The sequence below is a fragment of the Synchiropus splendidus genome, chromosome 12 (assembly GCF_027744825.2).
Source record: "Synchiropus splendidus isolate RoL2022-P1 chromosome 12, RoL_Sspl_1.0, whole genome shotgun sequence".
NCBI classification, from domain to species: domain Eukaryota; kingdom Metazoa; phylum Chordata; class Actinopteri; order Syngnathiformes; family Callionymidae; genus Synchiropus; species Synchiropus splendidus.
This window is the reverse complement of record NC_071345.1, coordinates 1,437,670-1,457,674: the sequence shown is the minus strand read 5'-3', so window position 1 is coordinate 1,457,674 and position 20,005 is coordinate 1,437,670. Positions and strand designations below refer to the sequence as shown.

The 20,005-nt window shown below is 54.4% G+C and overlaps 1 protein-coding gene and 2 non-coding genes across 6 annotated transcripts; all 3 read left to right on the top strand.

The window, feature by feature from the left end:
• Nucleotides 1-46: 46 nt before the first annotated feature.
• On the top strand, nucleotides 47-19,951 carry ift172 (intraflagellar transport 172). Of its 4 annotated transcripts, none has more exons than XR_008416215.1 (49): nucleotides 47-229; nucleotides 455-598; nucleotides 1,092-1,204; nucleotides 1,276-1,315; nucleotides 1,390-1,455; nucleotides 1,981-2,060; nucleotides 2,253-2,340; nucleotides 3,468-3,682; nucleotides 3,747-3,870; nucleotides 3,942-4,037; nucleotides 4,101-4,262; nucleotides 5,463-5,516; nucleotides 5,798-5,901; nucleotides 6,178-6,263; nucleotides 6,326-6,438; nucleotides 6,856-7,023; nucleotides 7,319-7,455; nucleotides 7,629-7,736; nucleotides 8,012-8,096; nucleotides 8,325-8,417; nucleotides 8,483-8,560; nucleotides 8,685-8,933; nucleotides 9,496-9,574; nucleotides 9,638-9,758; nucleotides 9,983-10,127; nucleotides 11,127-11,216; nucleotides 11,279-11,376; nucleotides 11,434-11,569; nucleotides 11,627-11,743; nucleotides 11,812-11,954; nucleotides 12,049-12,142; nucleotides 12,220-12,284; nucleotides 13,038-13,218; nucleotides 13,282-13,391; nucleotides 13,455-13,584; nucleotides 13,697-13,795; nucleotides 14,452-14,561; nucleotides 14,625-14,688; nucleotides 14,783-14,869; nucleotides 14,950-15,066; nucleotides 15,145-15,255; nucleotides 15,325-15,444; nucleotides 15,976-16,071; nucleotides 16,133-16,192; nucleotides 16,314-16,409; nucleotides 16,663-16,816; nucleotides 17,455-17,546; nucleotides 17,646-18,057; nucleotides 18,144-19,951. XR_008416215.1 is itself a non-coding variant. In XM_053880568.1 (48 exons), exons 1-48 carry the CDS (start codon nucleotides 191-193, stop codon nucleotides 17,733-17,735), a joined length of 5,247 nt encoding a protein of 1,748 aa, XP_053736543.1. In that variant the 5' UTR covers nucleotides 47-190; the 3' UTR covers nucleotides 17,736-19,951. The 4 variants fall into 4 exon arrangements, 1 of the variants encoding a protein (XP_053736543.1); XR_008416214.1 differs by having other exon boundaries at nucleotides 17,646-18,877; nucleotides 18,973-19,951; XR_008416216.1 differs by having other exon boundaries at nucleotides 16,663-16,802; nucleotides 17,646-19,951.
• Nucleotides 2,823-2,894, top strand: trnaa-ugc (transfer RNA alanine (anticodon UGC)). The gene has a single exon. It is a non-coding gene; the product is annotated as a tRNA-Ala (tRNA).
• Nucleotides 4,812-4,883, top strand: trnaa-cgc (transfer RNA alanine (anticodon CGC)). The gene has a single exon. It is a non-coding gene; the product is annotated as a tRNA-Ala (tRNA).
• Nucleotides 19,952-20,005: the final 54 nt, after the last annotated feature.

The following is a 20,005-nucleotide window of genomic DNA, read 5'->3' as shown; positions in this document are numbered from 1 at the left end:
CAGCAGCAGCCTCCTCCTCCTCCTCCTCCTCCTCGGTAGCTAAGGAGATCGCGTTATGTTTACAAAGATGTCGCCCGTGCTAGCTAGCGAGCTGCCAGCCTCGGGGTGACTGAAGAACCCCACGAACAGAGACGAAACCGAGCACAAGTGTGATTCTTCCGCACGCGAGCTTCCTGCCAACTTCTCCAGGATGCAACTGAAGCACCTCAAGACGCTTCTGAGTCCGCAGGTAACATGCTAGCGCTCGTTAGCCGTTGCTACGTAACAAAGTGAAAAGTGCAACGATGGACGAGACGGGTTCTGAATCAGTCCTGCTTCACGTGCACGTGTCATTGCTCCAGTCATATCTGAAGAAGTTTTGCTGCGACTGCGTCGGCAGTTGCTCGTCTCTGGGCCAGACGCTCCGGGTTATTTTGCGGGTTTCTCTTCACCACGTTTCCGTCCTGTTCCTCAGGAGGGTTCGGCCAAAGTGACGTGCATGGCCTGGGCTCCGAACAACACCAAATTCGCAGTTTGCACTGTGGACAGAGTGGTTTTGCTCTATGATGAGCAGGGAGAGAGAAGAGACAAGTTCTCCACCAAACCTGTGGACGCCAAGGTGAGATCCATTCATGGGGTGCGAGGCCACCTCTAGAGAGAAGAAATGCACGAGACACATGAAAAGTTGGCACCACCTCTCTGGGAAGAACTCTAACATGAAATGAAATACATGAAATAGAATGATCAGTCATTGTTCCTCTTGATTGTATCCAGATATGGTGCCCAGATCTGGACAAATTTGCTGGTCGTTGGAGAGCATGTGTCCTATTTCTCCAAGATGCAGGAGGGAAACCATGTCATGTGACATTTTCTATCCGCTCAGGAAAACGCTAGAATCAAGAGCAGTTGAACAGAGGAGTCTGAACTCACTGACGCCACCTAGGAACCGCTCTGAATAAGATGCACTTTGTATGACCATGGAAAATATGCTTTAAGGTTACAGTTAAGGGTGTGGAAGGTGCTGCTCTTGGCTCCACTGATCTAGAGGAACTTGTAATGAGTGTTTCTGAGCTGAGCAGTGTTGTGTTAAAAATGCCCTCTCGTCCTCTCAGTATGGGAAGCAGAGCTACGTCGTCACTGCCATGGCCTTCTCCCCAGACTCCACCAAAATTGCCGTCGGCCAGTCGGACAACATCATCTTCGTCTACAGAATTGGAGAAGAATGGTAACCATGGGAAAGGTGTTTGTGCCGCGTGAAAATCTGCCCACAGCTAACGTCTGCGGTGTCTTGTGCAGGGGCGACAAGAAGGCCATCTGCAACAAGTTTGTCCAGACGGTACGAGAAGCTAACTTGTCCATGTTTCGCTGCACGGCCAACGTGCTCTATCTGTGTTCTGCTGCCTCTCTCAGAGCTCGGTGACGTGTCTGCTGTGGCCGGCGGAGCATGCTGTCGTGTTTGGATTAGTGGAAGGAAAGGTGAGTCCACGCCGCTCTCGCTGCTCCTCTCGCCTGAGGGACAGGACAAGCTCACTGCCATGGCCCTAAAGCTGGTGGAGAATCGTCACTGTAAATTGTCCTGTTCAGGTGAAAGTCGTGTTTGGTTCCTGGTTCTCTTCACCAGTGTCTCGGTCCCAAGACCACATTTCCAAGGTCTTGGTGACTTGGAATCACCGGTTCTTATACTGCCACCAGAGGACAACAGGCGATGTTGTAAAAGCCACAGTAGTGTACGTTATATTGCGCTGCGTGCCTCGGCCAGTTTGGATTCTATTTTAAATGAAAACCCCTCAGCATCCTTGTGGAAACAGACATTCATCTGTGGCTCCATTTGATGCGGCGACTGAGAAAGTCAGTGACAGTATTTGCTTCAGTCGGATGCTGTGTTCTGTGCGGATGTGAATTCAAACAAGATAAAGGCCCTCGTCCTCCTGATCTTTGCGCCATGCACCTGAGCTCTCACCCACAACTGTATCCGTAAGGTCCCTCTGCTTCCATGACCAGGTCCGACTGGCCAACACTCAGACCAACAAGTCGTCCACCATCTATGGCACCGAGTCCAGCGTCGTCTCCCTGGCAACCAAGTAAGTTCACACTAACAAGGCTCTGCTGGAGATGGCCTCCTGTAGTTGGACGGCACACGGTTTGTGAGTGGAAGTCGGTGCTGAGGTCCACCGCTGGCATTTCTACCGTCTGGCAGTGACTCTTCAGGGGAGCAACAATGTTTCGGCTGTATGTGGATGTCTGTCTCTCCCGCTGACTGTGTTGTCCCTCAGTGTCTCAGGGAAAGGAATCCTGTCTGGTCACGACAACGGCACCGTGGTCCGCTACTTCTTTGACGATGAGGGTTCGGGAGAGTCTCAGGTATGGACGCAGATCGTCTGTGCTTGGGACTCGCACTGCAGCAGTTCCTTCAACTTCTAATTTCTTCATGTCTTGAATAGCACTTGACTCTTCCGTTCCTCAGTCAGGTGTTGCGTTTAAAGCCTGAGTCATTCATGCTGCGGCCTCTGAACTGAAACACTTCTCTGACTGATTGATTACATTTACTGCCATTTACGGCGACGTGCGAAAGCACTGATGATGATGATGATGATGATGAACTCGATGTTTGACATCTTCCGCGTGCATCGTCCCTGGGCGTGTTTGGAGTCGACATCCCGGAAGTTACGTTACTCTCGCGAACACAAACCGAGGAGTCCTCTAGAACACGGCGTTATTCACAACTGCAGCATCCACAGTTTCACAGCAAGTCAGTGTCCGCCTAACCAGCGGGGCGACGCCGTTACGCAGAGCGGAGGAGGCTGTCTCCTTTATAGGCCCTTCCTGCGCACGCGCTTCCAGCTGGGGATATAGCTCAGTGGTAGAGCGCATGCTTTGCATGTATGAGGCCCCGGGTTCGATCCCCGGTATCTCCACATTTTTATTCTGCTGCCTTTATTATTTTAAGTGTTATTTTCGACCCCACGCCTTTGCTTTGAAAACTCAAACTTGTCGGAGGAGTACTCGTTTTTATTTCAAAGTTTAATCAACCTAGAGTCGAAGTTAATCCGCGTTTGCGGACGTCAAAAGCTGTCATTAGTAGAGGTCAGGCTACACGATTCACCGGACGACGCGTGAAACAAACTGTCACTCCTCCCACCTCTCACCGCAGATGGGATCACTCATGAATACGCAGATAATGAACACATTAAAGAAGTAATTATGTGCTTGAGCGCCCCCATCAGACGCAAAACGAACATGTCAGCAGCTAAAGATTAGATGAAATACGAAAACATATTAAAGCATAAATAAATTGTGGGGTGAAGAAGAAGAAGAAGTTCTTCACGCCACAATTCATGCAGAATGTGACATGGATGATCAAATGATTTCAAGCAACGTTTTCTGTGAGTCAAAGCTTAGTAACATCCAGTCAGGAAATGCCTGCATTACAATGTTTGAAAGCACAGTTCTCTCCAGACTCTGCTCTGAAGTCTGTGCGCGTGTCTCAGGGGAAGCTGCTCCTGCACCCGTGCCCGCCCTTCGCCCTGGCCTGGGCCGCCAACAGCATCATGGTGGGAGGCTGCGACAAGAAGATTGTGGCCTACAGCCGAGAAGGTCGCATCCTGCAGACCTTCGACCACAGCAGGGACCGGACAGAGAAGGAGTTCACTGTGGCGGCGACCAGCCCCAGCGGCCAGTCGGTGGTGTTCGGCAGCTACGACAGGTCCCGTGAGCCCAGTGTGGCTGAGGTCCCGCCTTGGTCTTGCCTGACCCTGTGGGTGTTCCAGGTTGCGGGTCTATAACTGGGCTCCGAGGAGAGGAGTGTGGGACGTAGCCAAGCCGAAAGAAATCGCCAACCTGTACACCATCACCAGTCTGGCCTGGAAGAAGGACGGCTCGCGACTCTGCGCTGTAAACTCTCTGCTTCAGCTTGAGAAGGTCCTGTTCCTCCTGTACTCATCCTGCTGTCTGTCGTCTGACAGGGGACCCTATGTGGGGGGGTGGAGCTCTTCGACTGCTGCCTGCGTCGGACCATCTACAAGAACAAGTTTGAGATGACCTACGTGGGACTGAGCCAGGTACAGTCTGATCTGCTGACTGAGTGAACCAGGCGTGATGGACTGCCTTCCTCTTGGCTCCAGGTGATTGTGAAGAACCTCTCCACGGGGACGCGGGTCGTCCTCAAGTCCTTCTACGACTATGAGATCGAGGAGGTCAAGATCATGGGCCGGGACCGTTTCCTGGTGGCCCACACCTCCAGCACCCTGCTGCTGGGAGACCTGCAGACCAACAAGCTCAGTGAGGTGGGCATCTGGGGCGGTCTTTGATTGATTATATTTTAGCTCACTGCGTAAGGGGAAAGTCCAACAGAGGCTCAGCTAGCCCTCAACGCTCACGAGGTCCAGTTTCCATGACGTTCTTTCACATTGGCAGCAAGAGTGAAGAAAATCTGCTCTCTGAGACAAGAGCAACCCCTGATGACCAAAGGTCCATCTGGTCCAAGTTGCTGGCTGTAAACCATGCTGTGTCCAAAACTCTGCACCAGCAGGATGATAGTTTCGAAAGGTCACCTCGTTTACATTTATCACGTCCAGACGGAACCTGTAGCGGCAGTCGAGGCGAGCCTGACCTCTGACGGAATCTGAGTCGTGGATCTTCGCTCAGCATTAACATTGGTGTCGTCGCCCACGGATATTTGCGTCCTCGTTTCCGCTGCTGAACGTGTTAGAGGTTCACTACAGTCATTCACAACTGATGGTTGACGAAGAGTTGCTGCTTCTCACGGCGCTCGTGGTCCTCATGCAGAGTAACGAAGTCGTTATAAACGATCTTTGTGCTGGTACTATGCGTCAGGGGATGTAGCTCAGTGGTAGAGCGCGTGCTTCGCATGTATGAGGCCCCGGGTTCAATCCCCGGCATCTCCAACCGTTTTGTTTTTTTTGTTTCTTTTCTCGTCATGAGAGGCTTTACATCGCCTATAATAGCGTGACTCACCGATATTGTCGGCGCCTGGATTTTAGTCGCTAATTCCCCCGCTTGAAACAACAGAAAAACTCGGACTCGGTGTCTGCGCGGTTGACTCGATGGACAAGTTAAAGTAACCGCCCAGTAGGAGGCGCTGCCTCTCCACCTATCATTGGTGTATGCCGAGCCACGCTATAACGACTCAGTTGCCGAGAAAAGGCACTTCGTTTATCAACACAGAGAAGTTTCAGCCGCAGAGAAGACAGTCAAACGTGTCTTATACAGATCCACAGCACTCGAATCAGCTGTGTGTCAACTGTAAGGTCCTGTTGCTGCAGCCAAGCCACCATCATTACTGTAGCTTAGCGAGTTGTTCTGCTGCTGGTGCACTCGCAGTTGTTTGCATTTTTGGGTGGACGTGAGAACCTGAATCCTTCTACTTACAGGAAAGGAGCTGCCATGTACCTTTAAAGAGAACTTTTCTCCCCACTGTTTCTGCTGAAGGACTGATTGTAATAGATAACCTGGGTTTGTTCCAGGTGCCATGGCCCGGTTCTGGAGGAAACGAGAAGTTCTTTTGTGAAAATGAGTCTGTAAGTACCGTCTACTTGCGAGATGATTCAGTCCGAGCTGACTCACTCCAACCCTCGGCGTCTGTCTCCCACCCATGTCATCTTCATCATCATCATCATCGTCATCATCACACACACACACACACACACACACACACACACACACACACACACACACACACACACACACACACACACACACACACACGAGTGTTATCCTCACCAGACAAGACGTTCGTGAGTCATTCAGCCATTCTCCAGACCTTGATTCCTTCGATGATCTGTGGCCCTTGTGTGTTCAGGTGTGCATGATCTTCAATGCTGGAGAGCTGAGTCTGGTGGAGTATAGCAAGAACGAGATCCTGGGATCAGTCAGGACAGAGTTTATGAACCCTCATCTCATCAGGTGAGACTTCATGTCCTTATCTGAAGGGTCCCCATCATCTCAGGTGTTTCCGATCAGATGTGACTTATCTGAGTTTCGTCTTTGAAGGTTTTATCTCAGTATCGACAAGGCCAGTGCCATGTAGCTCCTGTCCAGTAGAGTACAGTAGAGTTATGAGGCTTTAAACCTTCCCTCCATGATGATGATGTCCTCTGCTGTGGCCTGCTGCACCATGGGAGGAGGCCACATCCATGATTGTGTTCTGCATCATTCAAAAGTGCGTGTGTGTGTGTGCAGTGTGCGTCTGAACGAGAGGAAGCAGAAAGGTGTGGGCGACAACAAGAAGTTGGCGTATCTGATCGACTTAAAAACTGTGGCAATAGGTGAGTGTAGAGTGGAGTGTACCACCAGATCAATGGCTCGCTCACCTGGTCTCTCTCCTCAGTGGACTTGGTCGCCGGCTTGAACCTGGGAACCATCGGCCATGACTCCAAGATCGACTGGCTGGAGCTGAACGAGACCGGACGCAAGCTGCTGTTCAGAGACAAGAAGCTGCGGGTGAATATATAATATATCTGAATATAAAGTAGGAAGAACGAAAGAAACATGATGTAAATAAAATACTGAAAACAATTATGGCATAAGAGCAATAGCAAGTTTAACATGCCAATGAATGTTTGCAACACAGAACTCACTCTTGAATTAGACAAAGATCCGATCATGTGACCTCACTTCCTGGGTGACAGTTCAGTGTGTTGAAAACTGTCTCTGTTGTCGAGCTGAGCGGTGAATCTCTAGCAGCTGTGTTATTGAAGATGATGATGATGGAGATGAAGTGGAGGACATGAGGCAGCTGAGGTGGCCTCTGTCTCACAGCTCATCATCTCTGGTGTCTAAGCTTGAAACGAGTGCATGACAGAGCCACATGAAGCTGACAGGCACCTCACTCTCACACACGCTCTGCCCTCTCTGCAGCTGCACCTCTACGACATCCAGAGCACCATGAAGAGCACGGTGCTGGGCTACTGCTCGTACGTCCAGTGGGTCCCCGGCAGCGACGTGGTGGTGGCCCAGAACAGAGGAAACCTGTGTGTGTGGTACAACATCGACAGCCCCGAGAGCGTCACCATGGTTCCGATCAAGGTCAGGCTGGCTGGGGAGATGGAGGGAGGTCGAGTCTCAAGAAATGTTCCTGAGTTGTGCTACTTTGATTGATTCATTTGTGGAGCCAGCTAAGATGTTGCTCTTCCAAGTGGAGCCAGTGTCAGTGATGGGTCTGCAGCTGTAGACCGTGACTCTCTCAGAGATGGTGATTCAAGTGTGACAGCAGCGTTAGTGGGTGTGTCCTGAGGAAGACCGTTCTGTCCCTCCATGTGTGAGACGTCAAGGCCTCCATCATCATACTACAGTCCGAGTCCTGCTCCTGTGTGTCTTCCAGGGTGACGTCATCGATCTGGAGAGAACAGACGGGAAGACCAACGTGATCATGACGGAGGGGGTCAACACGGTGACGCACACTCTGAACGAGGGACTCATCGAGTTCGGAACGGCCGTGGATGACGGCGACTACGAGCGGTGAGACGCCAGACTACACATGCGTGCTCAGCCCGCCACCATTGTCTGTTAGTCTCCTGCACAAAGATGAGCCGGAGTTTCCTCAACGTTCATGCAGCGACAACACACACTTTACAGCAAAGTGATGGTGTACATGTGTGTGTGCGCGTGCGTGTGTCCGTCCATGCCCACAGTGCCACAGTTTTCCTTGAAACTCAGGAGTTGTCGCCAGAAACTGAAGCCATGTGGAAAACACTCAACAAGCTGGCACTTGAGGAACGGCAGTTGCACATCGCAGAAAGGTCAGTGAAACACTTGTATCTCTATCCTTGCGAGGACCTCTCACTGTCATCACACTTTCCCCAGCCTCTCCCTGTAAATGTAACCATCCGAAACTCATGGCTAACCTGAACCTGGACTCTTAACCAAACTGTTATGAGGTTTTAACCCTCAAAATTGATCCCTAAAGATGTGAGGACCGGCCAAAATGTCCTCACTCTGTTGATAGGCAGAAGAACACAAAGACACACAGGCAGATCTTGATGGTTGTCCCTCGGGTGTGTGGGTTTCTCGCCAGGTGCTCAGCTGCGTTGTGGGACGTCTCCACGCTACGGTTCCTCCACCAAACCAACCAGATTGCTGATAAAGTTTCCATGGAAACGGTGAGTTTGGACTCAACATATTCACTGCTGAACTGAAACATTGCATCATCTGTTTTTCAAAATTACTTTGAAAACATGACTGAAAAAGGTCGAGTGTTATTGAGGCGATGATGAAGCCGACCCCTCAGTGACAACGTGAAGATCCAGACTCGATGTGGTCGTGATATTCTGCTGCTCGTGTGGCGTCATTCATTGTGAGGATGAAAAACTGTTTTGGCTTCCCACCAGGGAGGAGACGGGACGGCGTTCTATCAGGTCCAGGCTCAGATGGCCATGCTGGACAAGAACTTCAAGCTGGCTGAGCTGCACTTCCTGGAGCAGGTGGGAGGTGTTTGCTCCTGTGGCCCCGCTTCCCTTCACGACCTCGTCTTCTTGTGTCTGAGCAGAACGCCGTGGACGAAGCCGTTGCCATGTACCAGGAGCTGCACATGTGGGACGACAGTATCGCTGTGGCTGAATCTAAGGTCAGTCATCCATCAGAGACGCAACAGGATTGTCTGATGTCACTGCTCCGAACAGTTGAAGATCTCTGCTTCTGCCTCAGTGTTCCGGCCGTCATGTGGCTCATCACTGTGTGTGACCTGGCAGGCTCACCCGGACCTGGACCACATGCGCTCCAACTACCAGCGATGGCTAACGGAGACGGGGCAGCACGAGAAGGCCGGCGAGGTGAAGGAGAGAGAGGGAGACGTCCAGGGCGCCATTAACTTGTACCTGAACGCCGGACTTCCCGCCAAAGCGGCGCGGCTCGCCATCAGCCGGCCGGAAGTGGCCAGCTGCGGCGACACGGTCGGCCGCATCGTCGCCAGCCTCATCAAGGGGGAGTTCTACGAGCGTGTGAGTCGACTTCGCCAGCTTCTCCGACTCGTCCACGAATCAGAGGAGTCTGCAGAGCAACTCTTCACTCTGCCTCCATCTGCCTTCTCTTCTTCCCGCGAGTTTGTCTGAGCCGCCATCTGTGCCGGGAGGCAGGTGGGAGCAGCTCGGCCTGTAGATATTCCAGGCTTTTTTGTTCTGCGGAGCCAGTTTTCCTGCAGAGGGCTATTTCTGTCCTCACAGAGAGGTCGACATGTTTGAGGGTTTCAGGACCAGATGGTCATTAGAGGACGCTGCCAAGACTGGCACCAGAGAGAGCCGGGTCCTGCTGGGTCAAGGTCTGGTGTGAGTCTGAGGTGTGACAGTCCAACCTTGTGTGAGTGTGGTTCTCAGTGTGGACCTCAACTCCTCTGGAGTTTATGCAGGAGCTTCATGAATGTTCTCCACACGTCAGCTGAGAAGAAGAGTCAGGAGCGCAGTCATTCCCCAGAGACTCATTGCAGAGCAGCGTCTTCTACAGGAAACGGTCCAGTGGAGCTTCTGGACAGAAGGCTGCTGTGTTGAGCTCCTCTCTCTGTTGCAGGCCGGAGATCTGTGCGAGAGCATCCATAACAACCAGAGAGCTCTGGAGTGTTACCGCAGAGGAGGTGCCTTCAGGAAAGGTGAGACCCCTTGACATCTCCGACCCAGTTCGGCACCTCCTGACCCTGCTGTCTTCGTCGTAGCGGTGGATCTGGCTCGCCAGGCCTTCCCCGCCGAGGTGGTGAAGCTGGAGGAGGCGTGGGGTGACTACCTGGTCCAGCAGAGACAGATGGACGCCGCCATCAACCACTTCATTGAAGCCGGGTGAGAGAGAGATGGAGAGAGACCAGCACAGATGGAGAGGAGGGAACACAGTGTTGTATTGAAATCATAATTAGGAGATCTATTTGAGCTTCAAGCCCCCAAATGTAGACGGCCCCCCTCTCTAGCTCAGTGCTCTGTTGCTCACATGCAGAGCACTAGACCCTGCATGTTCCTATAAGCTTCAGGTCCATGAAAACATACTGTTGTGTGGGTGTCGGCCACAGCTGCTCCACCAAGGCCATCGAGGCGGCCATCGCGGCTCGCCAGTGGAAGAAGGCCGTCCACATCCTGCAGCTCCAGGAGGACCCGTCAGCGCGAGGTTTCTACGTGAAGATCGCCCAGCATTACGCCTCCCTGCAGGACTACGAGGTGAGGGGCACTCAGGCCTGACCCGGGTGTGAAAGTTCAGGTCAGCTATTAGCTCCTGCTCACTCCCCATCGACTGTGGAGAGTGAGTCACAAACCATAGTGTTTTGTGTCGGCTCCGTCCCAGAGCAGCAGGCTGCTGAAGACAGGCGTCGTGACTCAACTAAAGCAACTCTCAAAAGTGCAGGACAAAGTTGGGCGCCGAGTCAAACTGAAGCGAGGGATTGTGATGAGCTCAGCTGAGCCCAACAGCCTCGCGGGACGCCCCGCTCCCCGAAAATAGCAGGTTATTTCCGGCAGGTCGCACCAGCAGCACATTCACCAAAAGTAATTAAGATAACAAGCACTTTTGCCTTCGACTCGTGGAAGTTGCAGAAAGGTAGAATGGAGTGAAAACAATGAGAAACACGGCGCACCTGAGGGACGCAACAATGACAGCACGCTTTTTAATCTGCCGGAAAGTCCTGCTATCTGCTCCCAGCTCTGCAGATTCCCTGGCAGGCTTCTTTGTTCTGACTCACGCGCTTCTGCTCGCCCTTACATAATGTGGTGGCCAAGCAAAAGTGCTTCTGGCTTTTCCTGCTGAGTCACTCGCTCAGGCACCAGCTGGAGGAATCCAGCCTGGAGGGAACGGTGACCGAAACAGTCTCTCTACTCTGATTTCACTGGAGTTTAGCTGAGACTGAGGGCCTTGTCGTCTGTCCCGCCCATCTGACCCGGTAGTCAGGCTGATGCTCCTAATGTTCTGGATGGTTTGTCAACTCTGGCTCTCCTTGAGGTTGAAGGGCTTGGACCTTCTCAGGTTTGTCATCAGCAGCTCATGTGTTGCCAGGTCTGATGGGACAGCTCCTGTCAGTTGACACTCCCAAGAGTGTCAGGGTGGTGGGGTGAGCTCTGCTGGACCGTCTCCACAGCTTGCTCCTCCTGTTGTTCCCATCCCAGAAGCTCTCAGTAGGCGATCTCAGTAGGCCTTGACCTGACCTGCAGGCTGTTGATCTGCAGGTGGCAGAGCAGCTCTTTGTCAAAGGAGATCACATCAAGGAAGCCATTGACATGTACACGGCGGCAGGTCACTGGGAGAGAGCTCACAAGGTGAGGAGAGACACGGCTCTTCCCGTGCTCGGCAGCTCCCTCCTCACTCCGTCTGTGTGCAGCTGGCAGTGCGCTGCATGAGCGAGGAGGAGGTGGCCTCGCTGTACGTCAGCCGAGCTCAGGAGCTGGAGAAGGACGGGAAGCTGAAGGAGGCCGAGAGGTGAGTGAGCGGACTCGGGGGCCCAGCGCACGCTCAGTCTCCCGCCGTGTCTTCCAGGCTGTACGCCACCATCAGTCAGCCGGACCTGGCCATCACCATGTTCAAGAAGAACAGGATGTTCGACGACGTCATCCGCCTGGTGGCCAAACATCACCCGGACCTGTTGGTGGAGACTCACCTGCACCTGGCCAAGGTACCCAGGTCCAAGCCGCTGACGGAGCACATCTGGACCATTTTTGTTTGTGCGCAGGAGCTGGTGGCAGAGTCCCGGTTCTCTGAGGCCGAGTACCATTTCATGGAGGCGGAGGACTGGAAGGCAGCGGTCCACATGTACCGGGCCAGTGACATGTGGGAGGAGGCGTACAGGGTGGGTCCTGACCCAACTCTCTGTGTCGGTACACGTCATGCTCATGCAGTGACGCTTGTGTCTGGCAGGTGGCCAAGAGTCACGGTGGACCGGCGGCACAGAAGCAGGTGGCGTACCTGTGGGCCCAGAGCCTCGGCGGGGAGGCTGCCGTCAACCTGCTCAACAAGTTTGGCCTTTTGGAATTCGCCATCGAATCCGCTTCAAATAACTTGTGAGGATCAGAGTGTGGTCCGGGTCTGAGGACCTGGACTCTCCGTCCCTGGTCCCAGCAGAACCTCCTCTCATGGCTCCTCTCTCCTCTGCAGCTCCTTTGACTTTGCTTTCGAACTGGCTCGCCTCTCCAACAAGGAGAAGATTCCAGAGATCCACCTGAAGCACGCCATCTACCTGGAGGAGGAGGTAGTGACGGCAGGGTGCTCCCCGATTCAGACACCCTTCCAGTGCCTGACTCTTGCTCTGGCCGTCTGTGTTTTCAGGGCAAGTTTGCAGAGGCTGAAGTGGAGTTTGTGAAAGCTGGGAAACCCAAGGAAGCCGTTCTCATGTGAGTGCCGACTCCTCCCAACATTTGGAAGGCTCAACAAATCCACTCGTACGTGTGGCTCCAGTTTTAATCCACAGCAAGTGCTGAGTGCGACTTCATCCTCAGACGCACGTGTTAATCCGCTAATCAGGACCCTCTCCCTAACACACATTTAAACACTCTATCAACAGTTTTACACCTCCCAACTTGCAATGTTCATTTCTCAACTCTGTGACTTGTTCTTTCGTGTTCACGTCTGAACAGTGGCATTAATGATCAGGTGACTTGCTGTTGTTGCCTCATGATCTACTGGAAGACTGTGACCCCACATTGTTACTGGAAGACTGATGCCCAAACCTGAAAATCTGAACTGGCTTGAGCCTCTCCAGGAAAGTTGTGCAATAATAGGTGTGGTCGGTGTGAGCAAGCCCCGGCTTATACCATAGTTACAACAAGAAAAAGAAAAATATGTGTCTCAGTCAGCAGAAAGCTGAACGCCCAGAGGGCATTCCCATGTCCAAGACCTTCCGTGTCTCTGTTTGACTTTGTTTTTGTCGGTTGCGCTTCAGCACCACCGTACAAAGAAACAGAAGTGATTCAAACTGAATCATGAAGGGAAATGCTTTCAGTTGGTTCTGGGTCCACTTCAGTCCTGGGCTCTGCGTGCTCCAGTCTGGACATGACTGAATGCTACAGTACCTTGCGCTGACCGCTTCTCTTCCTGTGGTGCTGAAATTCATGTTTGAAGTGACGTCAGCCCTCACCTCCTCCCAGGTACCTCCACAACAAAGACTGGGCAGACGCTCAGCGAGTGGCCGAGAGCCACGACCCAGAGAGCGTCTCGGAGGTTCTGGTGACCCAGGCCAAGTTCTGCTTCGAACAGAAGGAGCACCAGAAGGCGGAGTCCTTCCTGCTCCGAGCACAGAGGCCAGACCTGGCTGTCAAACACTACAAGGTACCACCATCCTGCCTGGGGTTCCAGCTTGGCCTCGTCTCATCGGGTGACTGTGCTCCTCAGGACGCTGACATGTGGAGTGACGCCATGCGGATCTGCAAGGAGTACCTGCCCAGCAAGCTGTCCTCGCTGCAGGAGGAGTACGACCAGGAGACCAGCAGGAAAGGCCTGCGGTGAGTTGCTCACACACTGGCCTGCAGCACCTCGCAGCTTTGAGACTCTGGCTCCGTGTGCAGGGGCGTGAGCGGCCTGCTGGATCAGGCCCGGGAGTGGGAGCAGTCGGGCGAGCACTCCCGGGCCGTCGAGTGTTACCTGAAGGTGAAGGACGACGCCAACGCCGGCCTGCTGGAGAAGTGCTGGCTGAAGGTGAGACGGCTCACACACACACACACAGGAAAGCATGCAGGTTCACTGGAAGCATGTTGCCATGGCGACTTCAATGGGCTCTTCTTTAATGAAGCCGTTCTCTTGTTTCCAGGCAGCAGAGCTGTCGATCAAGTTCCTGGGCAGAGAGCGAGCCGTGGAGGTGGTCCAGGTGGTGGGACCTCGACTGAACCAGCTGAAGAAGCACAGCACTGTGGGTCAACACGCAGGCTCACACACACGTGCTCATCTCTCTCTCTCGCTCTCTCCTTGTGGGGACCTCACCTGACCATCACCCTTTCCCCAGCCTCTCCCCCTAAACACATGGCTCACCTAGACCAGGACTCTGGACCACACTGGAGCCCAGTTAGTTTGAAGTCTTCATCCTCAAAGTAAGGTTTGGACCTGTGGGGACGGGCAGAAGGTCCCCACGAAGACGTAAGGTCCCCACAAGGATAGTGTGTTGTCAGGAATTGGTCCCCATAAGGCAGTATAAAGCCTGTGCACACACACACTCCCATTTTGTCTTCATATCTTAGTGAGGACTGTCATGGACATCACCCTTCCCCAGCCTCTCCCCCTGAACCTGACAGTCCAGAACAAACGGCTAAACTGAACGTTGACTCTGAACCAGACTGGAGCCCAGTTATACTGACTCAGCTGTTTTGTAGCTTTAACCCTCAAACTGAGCCTTGACAAAGTGAGGACCAGCCAACATGTCCTCACTCTGTTGGTTAGACACTCATGCAGGTCCTCACAAAGACAGAAGTACAAGACACACACATACACAGCATATATGTGAAGTGAGAGGCTTTCTTCTGTCCTGGACCAAGGTCCTGCTCACGGGTTGGTCAACATCATGTGTCGCAGGCGGCTGAGCTCTACTTGGACCTGGACCTGATCAAGGATGCCATCAACTCCTTCATGGAGGGAGAGGAGTGGAACAAAGCCAAGAGAGTGGCCAAGGAGCTGGCGCCCAGGTTCTGCAGTGGAGCATCAGCTGCTCACGTGCTTCAGCACTGACTTCATCTCGCTTTCTGCAGGTACGAGGACTACGTGGACCAGAAGTACAAGGAGCACCTGAAGAACCAGGGCAAAGTGGACTCGGTATGTGCTTCAGTCATCAGCGTGAATGTGTCCAGGATGTTTGCAGGTCTATGTTTGCACTGACCTGACCACTGTCCCTCTGTCTGGTGTCCAGCTGGTGGGTGTGGACGTCATGGCAGCTCTGGACATGTACGCCGAGCGAGGACAGTGGGACAAGTGTTTGGAGACGGCATCCAAGCAGGTGTGACGGTCATTCTGAGGTCCCTCCCTAGTCTGCAGGGTTCCTGAGCTCCAACGCTGCTCTGTCCTGTTTCCTCACAGAACTTCAAGATCCTGCACAAATACGTGGCCCTGTACGCCACACACCTGATCAAAGAGGGCCAGGCTGTGAAGGCCCTGCAGCTCTACGTCCAGCATGGGGCCACGCCCAACCCTCAGGTACACACCCACGCCCCTCACGCACACACACACACACACACACACACATTCACAGGTGCATCTCTTCCCTGAGCTCAGAACTTCAACATCTACAAGCGTCTGTTCCTGGACCTGCTCAACCTTCCCGACACCGACGGAGCCGAGTCCTACAGCCTGTGGGCCGACCTCCGCAGCTTTCTGAAGCAGCTGGTGAGGAGCTGCCCGTGCACGCCTGAGGCCCGCGTGTCCTGTGTATGACACTTGTCGCTTTGTGTCCAGTGCGACAACGTGTCCAGGTCATCCGAGGTCAACTCCCCGGCCCACGAGGACTTCGAAGAGATGCTGCTGATCGCTCACTACTACGCCACCAGAGCTGCTGCACGAGGCGTCGAGCAGCTGGTACGCACACACACGCTTGTCTTGTGAGGACCTCTCCTGGCCGTCACCCTTTCCCCAGCCTCTCCCCCTGAACACATGGCTGACCTGAGCCAGGGCTCTGGACCAGACTGGAACCCGGTCAGAATCATACAGTTATTTTGGAGGTTAAACCCTCAAATTGAGGCTTAACCTTATGGGGCCAAGCCAAATGGTCCCTGCAGCATGGCATAAGGTCCTCACAAGGTCAGTGTTTTGTCAAGAATGAATCCCCACCAGTGAGGATCAACCAGACGGACAAGAGAGGTGAACACACACACACACACACACACACACACACACACACACACACACACACACACACACACACACATGCTGGTGAGGTGATGTGGGGACAGGAAGCCAGCTTGTTTCTAGGAGCCCCTCATCTGCTCTGCAGCCGGACCCTTGTTATCAGAGCCTGGTGCTGAAGTCTGATCGGGTTTAATGGTCCGGACCAGTGAGGGTTTCACAAGCGCAGGGCCCTCTGACCCCGGGCTCCTCTCTGTCCCTCAGATGGTGGTGGCAGCCAAACTCTCTGTGTCTCTGCTGCGCCACAGCGAGATCATCCCAGCAGACAAAGCCTTCTTCGAGGCGGGCGTGGCCTGCAGGGTGAGTCCTGCAGTGGATGTTCACGTAAGCAGCGTTTAGCTAATGTTGTGCTTCCCCACAGGCGGCTGGCTGGGAGAACATGGCCTTTATCTTCCTCAACCACTTCCTGGATCTGTGTGATGTAAGGGTCCCAGCCTCTCAGCCTGAAGGTTTCTGTCAGGAGTTTGTACGCCACACTCTCCTGAAGGACTTGACTGTCTCAGTCAGAAGGAGGATCATGTGCCGGTGTCTTCTGTCTGCAGGCCATCGACGAGGGAGCGCTCAACACCGACCACTCTGACTTCATAGACACAGACATTCCCTTCGAGGTCCCTGTTCCCACCAAACTCTGTGTCTCTGTAAGAGCTCACACACACACACACACACCTTTACCGTATATTCTGTCTTTGTGGGGACCTCTCCTGGCCATCACCCTTTCCCCAGCCAACCTGAACCAGGACTCTGAACCAAACTGGAACCCAGTTAGAATCACCCAGTTAGTTTGAAGTCTTCATCTTCAGATTGAAATTTTTGGTGGTTCTCACCAAGATACAAGCACAGGAACTCTCTCACATGCAGACAAAACTGAAACCAGTGTTCTGGTTGTTCCAGGACGCCCAGAGGGAGCAGATCCGTGACTGGGTCCTGACCATGTCCATGGACCAGAGGTTGGAGCAGGTCCTTCCCCGGGACGAGAGAAACACCTATGAAGCTTCACTGGTGGCTGCCAGCACTGGACTGCGCTCTCTGCCGTGCGTGCTGACTGGTAACTCACTCACTCACTCACTCCGTCTTTCTCTCTCTCTCTCTCTCCCTGTCCTTCTTCCACACTCCCTCTCTCCGTCCCTCTCCCTCTCTTCCTCTCTCTGTCTCTCTCTCTCTCGCTGTCCCTCTCCCTCTCTTCCTCTCTCTGTCTCTCTCTCTCTCTCTGTCCTTCTTCCTCACTCCCTCTCTCTGTCTCTCTCTCTCTGTCCTTCTTCCTCGCTCCCTCTCTCCGTCACTCTCCCTATCTCTGTCTCTCTCTCTCTCTCTGTCCTTCTTCCTCGCTCCCTCTCTCCGTCACTCCGCCTATCTCTGTCTCTCTCTCTCTTTCTGTCCTTCTTCCTCGCTCCCTCTCTCTGTCACTCTCCCTCTCTCTGTCACTCTCCCTCTCTCCGTCCCTCTCCCTCTCTCTGTCTCTCTCCCTCTCTCTGTCACTCTCCCTCTCTCTGTCACTCTCCCTCTCTCCGTCCCTCTCCCTCTCTCTGTCACGCTCCCTCTCTCCGTCCCTCTCCCTCTCTTCCTCTCTCTGTCTCTCTCCCTCTCTCTGTCACTCTCCCTCTCCCGCCCTCCATATCTCCCTCCGTCCACCTCTCTCCCTCTCTCCTCCTCTCTCCCTCTCATGGTTCTGGATCTGGTCCGCAGGTTATCCGGTTCTGAGGAACAAGCTTGAGTTCTCGGCTGTAGGCAAAGCAGCGAACAAGGAGGACTGGAACAGGTTCCTCATGGCCACCAAGGTGAGGGCGTCTTCCCCAGCGGCACCTTCCGGATCATGTGACCAGAGCTGGAGAGCTCACGGCTCACCCCTCCCCTGTGTCCCCCCTGTGCCCCCACAGACGTCCCACAGCCCTGAGTGTCAGGACGTCCTGGACTTCATCAGCCAGTGGTGCGGTGGGCTGCCGTCCTCCGGCTTCTCCTTCCACTGACCCGACCTCCGGGTCTGGCTTCAGATGAGGGCTTGTCGCCATGGAAACCCTCGCCCTGCTGCGCCAGCTGAAGTGGGACTCGAACCCACGACTGAACTTCCTGAGTCCCTTGAGGCCTTGATGTGTTTATACGAGTGTATTTTAATAAAAGGTCCAAGACACAGACAGAAGCAGAGAGAGACCAAACCAGAGTGGCCAGAAGTGAAGAATAGAAACACGTGTTCCAGAGCTGGTGAGACCCAGAGGAGCCGCTCATGTGCCTCACGATCGTGACAGACAGACGCGTCCAGAGCGAGGCCCAGGTCACGTGTCCCTCCCAGAGGTGGGCTACGTGACACGAGGTCACAGGGGTCGCGGAGGTGAGCACAGACCACACAGGTGACGTCAGCTTCTGCTTTATTGCTTCAGTTCAGAAAGGTCTGGCACCAGATCCAGCCCAGCTCCCCAGGGTCAGTGTGCCGGTCTCCGGCCCGGTTCTGCAGCGTGAGGCTCGGTTCCGCTGCAACTCTGGCTCGCCCTCTTGGCATTCACCGCGTGCCTTAATTGTCTGGACATTTAAATCAAGGTCCGCTGTGAACACGAGGAGTGACGACCCACTTTCCCGCTGACCCGGACCCGCTGGGTCGGCCCCCTCCTGCAGCAGACAAATGGGCTTTACTTCCATCAGCTCGACAGACAGGTCTTACCAGCGACGCTCCTGCTCCGACTCCGGGCCACGGCACCCTAGTAAGCGACCCACCTGACGGTGGAGCCCTGGACCTGCAGCTGGGCTCCTCATATCCCCCTGATTCACCTGCTGCCCCCAATGATTCAACATTTGACTGGTGGAGACCTTCGACTGGTTCCTGGGTGTGGAGTCTTTACTGAGACCATCCTCAGGCCATAGAACTTGGACCACCTTGAATCCCGAGCAGCGCCGCCATACCATGGACCACTGGCCCAGCTTGGTCTCAACACGCCTCCCCCCCGGCCCCTGCCTCACCCTCATCAGAGACTGCCCCTCGACTCCGGACCTGGTTCCTCGCAGCGAATGCTACATCCTGAGGAGTGGGATCACTGGAGGAGACGGAGACACCAGCTCTTCATTACAGCCTCATCTGGACATGCCTCCTACGAATCCTTCTGCAATGACCCGGCGACCTGTGAGTTTCACACCTAACTACGTCGGTCTCGTGTCTGTTGCTGGGTCAGAACCTCGAGCTTGTCGAGTGGTGAACCTTAATCATTGTTTCGTCAGCTCCAACCTGCAGGACTGAAGCTCCAGTTCCGTTTCATAGTCAGAACTATCACAGCTCTGAGCTGTGCTGCTGACGGTCGACGCACGGAGCTTCACGATGATGTTGGTCTCAGATTCTGCCTGACCCTCACCTGAAGTTTGCTGCAGATCCAGCTGAGGTGGGAGGAACACCAAGGAAGAATCATGGCAGCGAGCTCCTGTTTGGTCCCACGCCTGCACAGGCTTCCACACAGACCCAGTAAACGGTCCACTGGTGGAGGCTCCTCCGGGCAGGGTCGAGGGGGCACTCGCCTGTTGAAGTCACCTGACTGTGGTGGTGGACTGAAGGAGCGGAGGCTGATGTTGGAGTCGGCCTGAAGCTGCGGCTCTGCTCAACCTGATCCTCCATTATCCAGATGCTGGGAGCAGCACTGCACCCCTGCTGCAGGGAGGAAGACGCCGCTCCATCGTCATCATCATCACCGCACTCTGAGCTCCTCTCATTCGCGGCTCAACGGCTCCTCGGCAGCATCCGCAACCTCATTACTGATCTGATGCTAATGACCCAGTTAGCTGGGAGGAGGGCGGGGGGGGGGGGTCTTTGTCGGGCGTGAGGGCTGCTTCACTGCAGCCGCCCACGCAGCTTCCACGCGAGGAAAATGGAATTGAAAATAGACATCCAAGTGGCAAGAGAGGCGACAGGCATGACCAACACGGGAGGGAGCAGCGCGCCACTTTACCTGCCGCCGGCGCATCAACCGTCCAGGCCGAGGATGAGCGGCCGCCGAGCGGGACCACGTCCCCCGCAGCCCCGCCGATCCGGAGGCTGCTGCCGGGAGGCGACGCCGCAGAGCCGGACAGCAGCGTCGGGGAAGGTGCCGGGCACGAGGGTACCTCCAGAACCGGCGGGGTTCGGAGCGCGACCGGCAGCCGGTTCGGCGATGGTTCGGCGTTCCTGCGCGTCGGGATGGAGAAGTTTGGGCGCAGTCGGATGGAGACGGAGAGACAGTGAGGGGGAGGGGCCGGGCGGGGGGAGGAGGAGGGAGGATGGGGG

Excerpts from the sequence above, each read along its gene's own strand:
- ift172 (XM_053880568.1), top strand. The coding sequence starts at position 191 with ATGCAACTGAAGCACCTCAAGACGCTTCTGAGTCCGCAG. Across the intron at positions 14,562-14,624 it reads GCCAAGGAGCTGGCGCCCAG|GTACGAGGACTACGTGGACC; the intron begins GTTCTGCAGTGG and ends CGCTTTCTGCAG. Across the intron at positions 17,547-17,645 it reads GGTTCCTCATGGCCACCAAG|ACGTCCCACAGCCCTGAGTG; the intron begins GTGAGGGCGTCT and ends GTGCCCCCACAG.